Raw genomic sequence first — 11,860 nt, 5'->3', positions numbered from 1 at the left:
AACAAACATGACAATAAGTCATCTCGCTGCCCCAGGAGCTGCGAGTTGGACAAGCGGGGGGCTGGAGATAAGGCCCCTTTGCAGTCTGGAGATAAAGACATGCTTTCTTGGAGATGTCAAGCGTAAGGTAAAAGAGAGGCTTAAATGCTGAATCGTATCTGGAGATATGGAGAGAAATTGAGAAAAAGAGCAGCAATAAAAGAAGAACATATTTCTTTGCCTTTTTTATCTTGCTCATCTCTGGCTTCAAATAATGTTACAGGAGATTCTGTCCAGACTCGCTCTTATCTTCCAGAAAGGTTGAGTTTGAGATGCTTTTGTAGAGGTGTACTATTGTGGAGAAAAAAATATGTACCGAGGCATAAAGAAACTGCATCATCAGACCGTTAGACTTAGTGTATAGTCAGAGATAAATACAATTCAGACTCCTCGAGGCCTGAATATGTGATTATAGTAATTGCAGCATATCTCCACCATATGCAGATGGATACTATTTGGCACCTTGACATACACCTTGGCACAAGGAAAGTAACACCTCAAATAAGTGAATGGTTCTTGCATGCAGTATACGCACACATACAAACACCATCACACCTTGAGGCAAACCAAGCCTGGGACTTTCAGCTGTTCCTCCCGATCAGGCTGGCCCATCAGCACTTTACTATATTTACCTGCTTCCTGGGTTACACAAGCCAATGGAAGGGGGCTTAAAGAACCTAGGAAGGTGGGTAAGGGGTGGCAGCTTGGGGACACTTTCATTAAATGCCCCCCTTGGTGAGCTTCAGGACTGAGCCGTGACCCCATGATGATTCTCCCTCCCCAGGCTATTGTAAACACTCGCTCCACTGGACCCTGGCAGAGTTGTTAAGCCGGCAACTGGGTACCAAACTGCTCTGTGTCACATGAGAGGCCCGGCTGTAGCCGCAGTGGCCCAGGATACTATTCTTAGCTGCAGGAATGTACACAGTGGCCTCATGGCAAGCTCCGAGAGCTCCTAACTGGAAAGCCTGGTACCCCTGTGTCGCGCTCCTTCTCTCTTCCTGAATATGCTGCGCACTTGACTCTCGTATCCGCTTTGGACAGTGTTTTGGTTGATTTTTTGATTGCAGCTGATTTTTTTTTTCTATCCAGACTAACAAGACATTGTGGATAATATAGCTTTACTGAGGATAGGAGGTAAGGAGTTACCCACTCACAAATGGTGCTGATGAACTGAGATCAGATTTTACCCACTAACGGATATAACACTAATACTGTGTTATGTTGCCTCCTAATATAGTTGTCATTTTTTTTTTTAACAAAAGGGATTTGTTAAGTGATAGGCTGAGTATGGACCTAAACTATATGCCCCTCCCTCTCAAATTTCAAAAAACTTTTTCTAGATCTTACTAATGCTCTTAACGTCAGGTCTAAGGGACTCCCAGACACAGCTAAACTGTGTTCAGGGTGTGGCTCTGTGACATATAAACTGATATTTATTATTATTGAAATAAAAGAAATTTAATTACTAACAAACTTTACAAAGAAAACTATAAAATGAATGCCCAGAAATATCACTGTAAACTAAGAGCAGAGTATCTAAAGGGTGCTAATCCAAATCATCCATTAGTGTCTGATCCCTCCAAATTTATAACCAATTCAATATGAAAATTACAAACCAGTCCTTTACGCAAACCAGCACTGGACTAACAAATCTGACCCGTTTTGGAATGTCACTAATGCCCATTGGCAGTTCATAATATAGAATAATGATTAGAGAACCAAATATATCAGACAGGGTGGGCCCTGTTTGTGCGAGTAAATCAGTAGCTGTCACTGGGGTGATTAGAAGACTTAGTGTTGATAATAGTCCCATGAAATTCTCCCACTCTAAACAGCAGGATCATAACAAACCCCGCAGCAAGAGCAGCAGAAAGACTGAGACTGACACAGAGAGGAGAGAGTGAAAAAAGAAGTAACAAAGAGAGACAAAAGAAGAGAGAAATACAGAAAGGGAGAGACAAAAACAGATGGCCTGTGGCATAACTCTGATAAAGTTAGCAGTGATGAGGAGCTGGATAAGGGAGATGTGGCCTAATGCAACATGGATGCATCAAGATAATTTAGGAGAAGCGGTTAAAAATAGAAAGCAGTGAGTCAGTAATCGTCATGTTAAGGACAGCTGCTCTGCAGGAGTTGTAAGAGTTGGAGTGTGGGCTTATTAATAAAAGGGTTTGCTGTCAGCTCCAAACTGTAACAGGAGGGATCTCGCCGCTCGCTCCGGGGGCAAAGTTCAAAGGCAGCTTAGATGTCAAAGTAGTGAAAGATGAAGTGATATTTCCACTAACATACTTAGACAAGTAACCTACGTGTTATGATGTTGTGCACAATCAAAATGATGAATAACTAAACCTAATCTATTTCTAATAGCAATCAATTAAAAAATTCTCTTTATTGTAATTTCTACATTCATTGGAAGCATTAATGCATTCATTAAAAGAACTAATCCCATTCTAACCTGTATCAACTAGTGCAACAGACTCTTGAAGGCAGGCCTCAGTAATAATAATAATAATAATAATAATAATAATAATAATAATAATGACATATTTCCCATCTCTGTCACCCACTTGGTAACTCCAATCACATCTACCCCTTCTCCTCATCACAGCATCCAAGCCAGTTTTTTACACTGGACCTCACCCTCGTTTTTTTTGTTTTTTGTTTTTTTTTTACCACAGGGGATAATGACATTGCTTCTGTCAACCTGTGCTACCCAAAGGCCAGTAGAAATACTCAAAAACTGTGATCATGGAGTGATTCCTCCTTTTTCTTTTGCCTCTCTCTCTTTTCCCTGCTTCTACAGAATGGCCTGTAGATCACGTGAAGTTTTTTCTTTCAAAGACTTGGAGCTTCCCTCTCACCTTCTTGCTCAGCTCAACATCCTCCGGCAGGAGCGCATCCTAACAGACGTCCTGCTTTGCACCGAGCACCGGGAGATCCCGTGCCATCGAAACATCCTGGTCTCCAGCAGCCCATACTTCCGTGCCATGTTCTGCAGCAACTTTCTGGAAAGCAGCCAGGCCCGTGTGGACTTGAAGGGAATCTCATCAGATGTCCTCAGTGGCATAGTGGACTATGTCTACACAGGCACCATCACTATTACCATGGAGATTGTGCTCCCACTCATGCAAGCAGCATCTATGCTTCACTATGGACGTCTCTTTGAGGCCTGCTCGATGTTCCTCCAAGAGCAGCTCAGTCCAGACAACTGTCTGAGCATGATACGCCTGTCCGAGATTCTTCACTGTGAGAGTTTGAAGGAGAGGGCGAAGGAGATGGCTGTGAGGTGTTTCTCTGATGTAGCTGCCACAGAAGACTTCTGTGAGTTATCCCTTCCTGAGCTGATGTGTTACCTGGAAGACGACCGACTTTGTGCAGAGGAAGAGCAGGTGTTTGAGACCCTCTTGGCATGGATCCACCATGACCCGTTCTCACGGCGTGGTGCTATCCACGATCTCTTCAAGAAAGTTCGTCTTCGCTACATCCACCCAACTTACCTGTTCCAGTTTATTGCTAATGATCCGCTGGTGCAGTCCTCCACCCTTTGTACTGAGATAATTGAGTCAGTGCGCCGCCTCATGCTCTCTGTCAGCACCAAGTGTAGCCGTGAGCTCAAGCCACTTTGGACCACACCACGGCGTTACACCTGCAGGGAAACGCTGGTGGTGGTTGGAGGACGCAAAAACAACGAGCAGACATCACGAGAAGCTTTGCTATACGATGAGAGGACCCAGCGTTGGCAGTGGCTGGCCAAACTGCCTCTGCGCCTCTACAAGGCAGCATATGTTTGTATTCATAGCATCCTCTATGTGCTTGGTGGGCTCAGCCTCTGCATGGCATCAGGCGACAGCTCAGTCAGTGCTACAGTTTATACGCTCTCCCTCAAGACCAACCAGTGGCGGACTGCTGAGCCTATGTTGGAGCCACGATATGCCCACCAAAGTGTGTCCTATCTCCACTTTATTTTTGTCCTAGGGGGCATTGGGGTAGACAAACAAATCTCCCAGTCAGTAGAGAGGTATAACAGTATGTTTAATCAATGGGAGGCCATGGCACCAATGCCTACACCGGTGCTGCACCCAGCGGTTGCAGCCAGTGATCAAAGGATCTATGTTTTTGGAGGGGAGGACTCCATGCAGAACCCAGTCAGGCTGATTCAGGTAGAGAAGACCTCTCATTTCACCATAACTGGGTCAACATCACATTCCATTTCAATAACATTGCCATTCAAATATGGCTATGGCTTTAAACGTAATTCATTGTCAATATGAACAGACAAAAATTGTTCTAGTGTAAAAATCAAAAACTTCTACTCAAGAGAAAGCAGGATGTTTGGGTAATTTTTATTTATAGTATACCTATACCTATCACACAAGCAGATGGTGAATCACAGTCTTGTGGCTGATACTGTAAATAGATTAACTAAGTGTGTGTTTATGTTGTGTAAATGCTGTAGGTCTATCACATCTCTCGCAACCTGTGGTCCAGGCTAGAGACACGGACAGTGAAGAATGTTTGTGCTCCTGCTGCCGTCATCGAGGACAAGATCTACATCATAGGAGGTGAGCTCAGGGAATTGTTTAGAGCCAGCTTTTTCATGTATAAAAAACAAATAAGCTGTTTCCCCCAACAGCTACATATTTCCACATGAAAACATGTTCATGAAAAGCTTCAGATGTTATTTCAAAGAGACATCTAAATTATGTATAGCATGCATCTTTAAAGCTGGCCTCACTGAATATTTAATTTCCAGGATACACCAGACGAATGATTGCGTATGACACCAAAGCCAACAAATTTGTCAAATGTGAGAATCTGAAGGAACGAAGGATGCATCACAGCGCCACAGTGATAAACAACAAGCTCTATGTGACCGGTGGACGCTTCCTTAATGGCCACGACGTCATCGAGGACTCGGACTGCTTTGAGTGTTATGACCCCAAGACAGACGTGTGGACCTCGAAGGGCTCTCTGCCCTACAAGTTGTTTGACCATGGCTCCCTGCCATTAGTCTGTGTTTCCAACAGACCCAATCCACCATGACCCGTCACACAACCACCCACGTTGGGCCAGTGCCTTACTACAGGTTCTGCACCCACCCGCCCTTTGCCATGATTTATTGGCTCTACTTTAGCTCCAAATGAGAGACCATCTCAAACTGACTGCGTTCCTTCACGCAGCTCTGCCTCCGACACAACTTAGCGGCATGTTAGGCCAGGCTGACTATCATCTGCGGTATTTTAAATCAAAGGAGACCTCAGCTGGTAAGTAGAAAGCATCACGGCTGAGGCAGCTGTGGGGGAACTGAACTGAGCAGCCCAGAGTTAACAAGAGGCATACTTACACAACAAGCAGCTGTTCAGACACATACGTAATGCAAAAAGCTGTAGTCTTGATGCTTACTAAAGGTGGCAATGCTTACTTTGTCAGGCATTTATTTACAGCATATGAGCCTGTGTGCCTGCTGCAGAATAGCTTAAAAAAGAAATACACAGTAAATTATTTGTCTGGTTAACTCTGTCTTGTTAAATGAACAGGGGGAAAAAAACAGATGAATGTAGATATAACATTCCTCCTTGATCCACATGATTCTATCAGAGATCATTTACTGATGAGAGGCAGCAAGACTAAAGATGGACTAGCTCCTGTTAGCCAAGCTGCCACGTCAGCTGTGGCTGCTACCGTATTCGCTGGAATGTTGCTGGGAAGGACAGTTTTGCTGAAATTAAATTATTTGGGCCAACAGTAATTTACCGGCTTGATTTATGACTTTGGGAGTTGTAACTTTAACCCCCAACAAAGTATGTACATCATTAAATATTCTGCAACATTCTTTGACTTGGAAGATCACACAGTGACAGTAGAATATCACCCGGGACTGTGGACGTATTGTGGATTTCTCTAAGTGCTGTAAATATAATATATTTACAGTGTTTTCTTTAGTGGGGATATTTCACCAAATGTTGTTACTGCTAGATGAAAGTCCTAGTCACTGGTTCTGTGGGCAGCTATTTTGATGTGTGTACTTGTGACATTGCTGCCTTTGAAGGCAAGTGCCTGATGGCGATGCAGTGACCTATAGAAGGGCGACTGTGAGAGGAAAGCACACTCTGTACAATGGACTCACTTTTTCACAAGCATGGCCACAGATACATCTGAGAAAATTCCAGGAGAGGAGAATAATGAATTTTCATATCCAAGGAAGAACAATACCCCTATGTGCATGTAAAAAGCTCCCACTGATGTGTAGTGGTACCCAAACTGCACCACATTTTATATGTGGCAGGAATCTGTAAGACTGTGGAGACCTGTCTTACAATAAGTCGCCACTGCTGCCATTTGCTTCCTCACCAATAGCCTTGACCCCTATGGAACAGATACTCACTGTGGTGCTCAACTAGTTCCTGTCCCTGGTAACAGTCACCATGGCAACCCTATTATCACAACACTGGATCATACCGTGGCCTGCATCCCCGTAGTGAATCTGTTTCAAATCAATTACTATTCAGCTGCACGGTGCATAGTGCCTGTCGCACAGATGAGAAACTTTCTGTTTAAAATGTGCAATTCCTTACAGTGCAATGTACCTGCTAAATTTGTGGATATTTATTACCTTGTTGTGTGTGAACAGCAATATGATTTTTGTGTATGAATGTAGCAAGACTACAAATCAAGTCTAGTTTCTGATTTATTGCTTTGAATTTCCCTACTACACAAGAACAATTAATGGAATCTCTCTTGGACAGTGGTGCAGATTTTCTTTCAGCAGACTGTCTTTAGTTGACCTTAGGGGCGATAGAAATGGGTCTCCCGTTATCTGTGGACTTGCTGAGCCATGGTCCTTTGTGCTCTAGGGACGATTGTTGACAGTGACAAAAGAACGTGTTCACTGGCCATCATGTGACACATTTGCAACTATACATACAGTACATGAACAGAAAAAGACCAGTGCAATTTGCATTGAAATATTGGATTAGTTATTGGGTTAGTTACCTTTGAGGTACTATAGAATATAAATTAAAACAGAAGATTAAAAATGTATTCAGCTTCAGATGGATGCATCCCTCATGTTAGCACATGACCATCCTCTGCTGAGCCCTTTGACCCCTCAGGGCATGTTCTGTCCATAAAATGTGTCTGGCATGGGGAAGTCCACATCAACATGCAACAGCTCATGTTACCAAATTACCCTTGAGAGGCCCACTCTGTGTATGGCACAGCCTATTTCTATATAGCCCTTGGGTGAAGTTGACTTTAGGGGAAGAGATCTAAGATCAATTTTCACTTTTAAGTTTTAATCCTTACCCATTAGAGGATAAACCTTGAAACCTACACAAGAGGAGCAACCAGGGGTGAATTTCATCACACTCCACATTAACACGCCCAAAGTGTCATTGGGTTAAATGGCTTCTCGTTAGCATGGTCACTCTGAATACCTCACAGTATCCCTCTGCTGTTAGTATGTGTTGCTTCAACATCTACAGCCCAACCAAATCATTTACAGGATGTGCAGTATTGCATATGCCACCCTGCAGAATAGCTGTTCTTTAATTTGAAACCTATCAAGCCTGAGTGTAATCATCATGAGTAATTTGTCATCAGCGGGGTCAGCTGTCCATTCAGTTAGCCAGTGCAGCATCTGACAAGAACACCCTATGAAGTTTTTTTATTGAGCTGCTGCTAAATCCATAGCCTATTCAGACTGTTTATTGATGTGTGTTTGCTTGTTGGCTTACCATAGAAACCAGTGTGAGAGGGTCACCCTTCAGGGGGGCTGCGGCCTGCCAGGTTATTTTCAGTGCCTGTTACTAACCCGTCAAGGCGTAACTGCTGTGCCTATGCTGTGTATGAGTTTGCACTTGTACATGCACACAGAGTAGCATGCACACACACACACACATGCACATACATACTAGCAACCCTACCCACCAATTCAGTTTAGATTATGTTGCATATCACCCATATTCTCCAGAAGGACCATATACCATGACAGAAATATGTTCTTTCAGCTGAGGCTGAATCAGCCATTAGGTATATATTACTTCCAGTGCAGTAACACTTTAGGCACTTATGTGTCCAAATGACACAGGGAGAGAATAACCACTCTAAAAGATACAGTCTGGATCCAACAAATGGGCGTGCTACAATTTTTAAACAATCTTTTGAAAGCCCTCTCATTCACTGTGACTGATTCACTTCATAACAACAGCAAACAATAGAGATGGCATGGATCAAAACAGCAAGAGGTGCCCACATGGTGGTTGCCCTTAGAGTTGCTTTGAAATACTGAGGGAATTCCCTGCTGTGTCATGTGAGAGGCCCTATTGACTTGGCCAGTCTGTAACTTTACCCTTCTGTTAATGTGATAGACCGTGAGATTAAGAAACACATACAGCTACAAGTGAGCCATATTGTCTTCCAGCCCTGTGTTAACAGGTGGTTTAGAGTTTAGACATTAAAAGATCCTGCCACCTGTGGCAAATTATGTTCCTTTACACCTACACCCTAAGATGAGACATCCACATTGTTAAATATGCATTATGATGAAACTGATGTGCAAGATGCAACCATTTTTGTTACGAGAGCATACCATGCGTTAAGGCTGAGGCCTGATCGCAGTGTCCTGGGTTTGAATCCAACCTCAGGCCATTTGCTGCATGTCATCCCCTCTCTCTCTACTTTGACTGTCAAATAAAAAGCAGAAATAAATAAATAAAAAGTGTCGTAAATGGTAAAATGTATCATGGATCATAAAATATTACAAAATACTCCATAGAAGTCAAAAGAGAGAGAGGCAAAAGTGTCTCATCACAGCTGATGTTGCAAGTGAAGGTTTTTTCTGGGCAGTATATAAAGCAATAACAGTTGTTTTACCAATAAAATATATCTAAAATTATTTTACCACTCATAAATCTCTGAGGTCCTGGTAGAACTTTAGAATTAAAAGAAAGATAAATCAAATAAGCCATACCGTGGCTTCCTGAAAATAAGCAACATATAAAATGTGAATAGCTTTTGTTCTCATTTTGCAGGAGCAAAGATCAGTTCAGAGTACAGAAGTACAGAAAAGTAAAAATAATAATGAATAGATGAAGTCATATGAAGTCAGCAAACAGTACACCTACCACTATATGAAGTGTTAGGATTTAGAAACAAGTGTGTGTCACATTCCAAGTACTGCAACAGAGCCACGGTAAAAATAGTATTTGTGCTGTACACCAATAGCTAATGACGTTAGTCATGTATCTGCACAAATGGATATGTCAATTCAATATTTCAAAGTCTCTCTCTCTCTCTCTCTCTCTCACACACACACACACACACACACACACACCGCAATATCCACCCTCTGCCGCTTGATGTCTCCATGACCACTAAGTGATGTGTGGTGGACCTCTGTCGCCCACTGCTGGATGAAACAGGAACCTTCACTGGGATAAAACCTGCACTTCAGTATTAACACTGCACATTTGCAGAACGAAGACTCAACTCTAAGTGTTATTTTTTTGTACAAGGGATTTGGGAGTCTTCATCAGAATCTTGATAATTTTATTATAATTTCTCTCATTAAAAAAAAAAAAATCACAGTACAGCATGCACACATTCCTTACATGGGTCTAAAATACTTCATCGTGTCATAATATTACAGGCTGGTTAGGCTTTCTGCTCATTTGGTACCAAATGCCAAAACAAAACCATGAACTTATGTGAATGTGACTTTCTGAATGTGTGTGTGTGTGTGTGTGTGTGAGTGAGAGAGAGAGAGAGAGGGGGAATGTTATTTGAGAGGCATGAAATTCTAGCTCAGTATGCATACTCCAAAGACAAAACTTAAAAACGGTCTACATTCAGTTCGATGGGGTGTTTTTTGTTAACAAAAAAAATAAAAGTTGGCACCATTCACACAAACTTTCATCCACGAGGAACCCTAGGAAATGGCACTATGGACCCCAAGAGGTGAAAAACAAAAATTAAAAAAAAAAAAAGAAAAAAAGAAAAGACAGAAATTAAGACAAACGCAACATAAATAATACATTTCTCCAGTAAAAGTGCTATTTGAGATTTAGAGGGGTATCTTAACAGGGACTTTACAGACAATACAAATAAAATAAAATCTTTATATTAGATTGACACAAAGTATAATGACACTAATAATAAAGGTTTAAGAGAAGACTCTGAAATGGTGCGCATCAGGATTTGAAACTTCACAGGCACAAGGAAAAAAAAAACTTAAAAGAAACATAGCAAAATTATACTTCTAATGTGGAAACATAAAAATCTAGATCCAGGCATGACTTCTGTGTGTGTTTGTGTGTGTGTGGGACGATGTCAAAATGAGTTGTTACCCTACAATGTCAAAACGAAGGCCTTTCAAGTTATGCCTGTGCCTGGATTTTTATAGTATTCCATTAAAAAAAATCCAGTAAAATTTCCCCCTTTTTTACATCACTTAGTAAAGGTTTTTGATTATTAGATTTAATTCATGGTTTGGAACAATTTAGATATACAGCATGTACACATTCATAAACCCACACTTCTGTGCTTCTATTGCCCAGCTTGGAACATGGCAAGGCCGGAAACCAAATATCATTTCCCCCTGTAATGTTCCCCATTTAATTTTTATCACAACTATGTACAATAGGTCCTTAATTAGAAAGGCATTCAGAGAGAAGAAATTATTTTGGCACCAGGCACACAATTTTAATGTACATCATATCAAAGTGGCTAAAACCCACCCAGAAACACACTATTCTTGCCCCCCGACTTGTCATTTCAACATCCTCTGAGAGAACAGTAAATATGTTTGACAAATCTCTACATTTGATGGAAACTGGTTAAAAATAATAACAAATGATGTAACATTTGGCATAATCGTGTTGGAGGGGGGAAGGGAGGGCGGGGGAGTGGCAGAGGACTACCCCAGCAGACCTGACGAGTGGATCTACAGTGCATTTCTGTCAAAAGACAATCGGTTGTTCTTCCTGAGTGCTAGCAGTAAACAGGAACTGGAAAACGTATGTACAGCCAAGATTTGGGTAGGGCCTTTATGCTATTTACACTTTATCTCTGTCAACATCTGACTGGAAGAACCGCAGCCCTTCCCACTTGTTTTAAATGTACATACTCCTACTTGGTTCATCTGTGACATCAGCAGCTTGATTTATCCATGTTACCCACCGATACCCTGCCCTGAATCATGACCGACGCTCACAGAAAACTGGGTCTCTCCATTGTTATCTGGCAGCTAAAAGTATTATAACAACAGGGTCCTGACCACTGGTCTTATTCACAACCATCACAACAAAGCAACTTTTCCTGAGAGGGGGTAAGGTATACCAACCTTACTAACTTTGGGGTGGTGGGGTGATGGACTGGGGTCATGGTCACTTTTGATTTTTCTCTTAAACACTGAAGTGAGGCTAAAAATGACCTGTCAGTTTCAACCTAGATCGAATACGATGTTTTGTTCGTCAACCGACTCAGGCAAGATCCTTTAAGGGAGGGGGTGAACGAAAGGATTGAAGAACACGTGGTGGCTCCTACACCTCATTGATGGTGCGGTCCATGGGCCTGAAGTTCACCGAGCTAGAAGTCGACATGTAGAAGGACTGGGTTTTGCGATTGAGGCGGGCCCGCTTTGTGGCCACAGACAGGCTGCGCTTGCTGGAGGAGATGATCTCCGTGATGAACTTTTTGCAGTCCACGCAGACCTCCATGGAGGCCCAGTCCTCAGTCATCTCCTTGGGCAGCTCTGGTTCATCCAGCGAGCGGCCCTCCTTGCTGCTACTGCTGCCGTGCTTGGACAACCTGAGGACAG

At 42.5% G+C, this 11,860-nt stretch overlaps 2 protein-coding genes across 8 annotated transcripts in view; one reads left to right on the top strand and one right to left on the bottom strand.

The window, feature by feature from the left end:
• Positions 1-1,139: 1,139 nt before the first annotated feature.
• klhl38a (kelch-like family member 38a) lies at positions 1,140-5,085 on the top strand. Its single transcript, XM_030064527.1, has 4 exons — positions 1,140-1,176; positions 2,846-4,202; positions 4,499-4,604; positions 4,796-5,085. Exons 2-4 carry the CDS (start codon positions 2,847-2,849, stop codon positions 5,083-5,085), a joined length of 1,752 nt encoding a protein of 583 aa, XP_029920387.1. The 5' UTR covers positions 1,140-1,176; position 2,846.
• A 4,821-nt stretch (positions 5,086-9,906) lies between these two features.
• The window catches only part of spire1a (spire-type actin nucleation factor 1a), a 32,910-nt gene continuing 30,956 nt past the window's right edge, over positions 9,907-11,860 (bottom strand). For all 7 annotated transcript variants that reach the window (XM_030064519.1, XM_030064520.1, XM_030064522.1 and 4 more), the window contains one exon: positions 9,907-11,850. In XM_030064519.1, the coding sequence (XP_029920379.1) occupies positions 11,583-11,850 (268 nt within the window). In that variant the 3' untranslated portion in view covers positions 9,907-11,582. The remainder of the gene's footprint in view (positions 11,851-11,860) is intronic.

This window comes from Myripristis murdjan, chromosome 11, assembly GCF_902150065.1.
Source record: "Myripristis murdjan chromosome 11, fMyrMur1.1, whole genome shotgun sequence".
NCBI classification, from domain to species: domain Eukaryota; kingdom Metazoa; phylum Chordata; class Actinopteri; order Holocentriformes; family Holocentridae; genus Myripristis; species Myripristis murdjan.
The sequence above is the reverse complement of the archived record's forward strand: the minus strand, read 5'-3'. Positions and strand labels throughout refer to the sequence as shown.

Bases quoted from the DNA above. Each gene is read 5' to 3' on its own strand.
- klhl38a (XM_030064527.1), top strand. From the start codon at position 2,847: ATGGCCTGTAGATCACGTGAAGTTTTTTCTTTCAAAGACTTGGAGCTT. The intron at 4,203-4,498 runs GTAGAGAAGACC...TAAATGCTGTAG, and splicing joins ACCCAGTCAGGCTGATTCAG to GTCTATCACATCTCTCGCAA. The intron at 4,605-4,795 runs GTGAGCTCAGGG...TTTAATTTCCAG, and splicing joins CAAGATCTACATCATAGGAG to GATACACCAGACGAATGATT.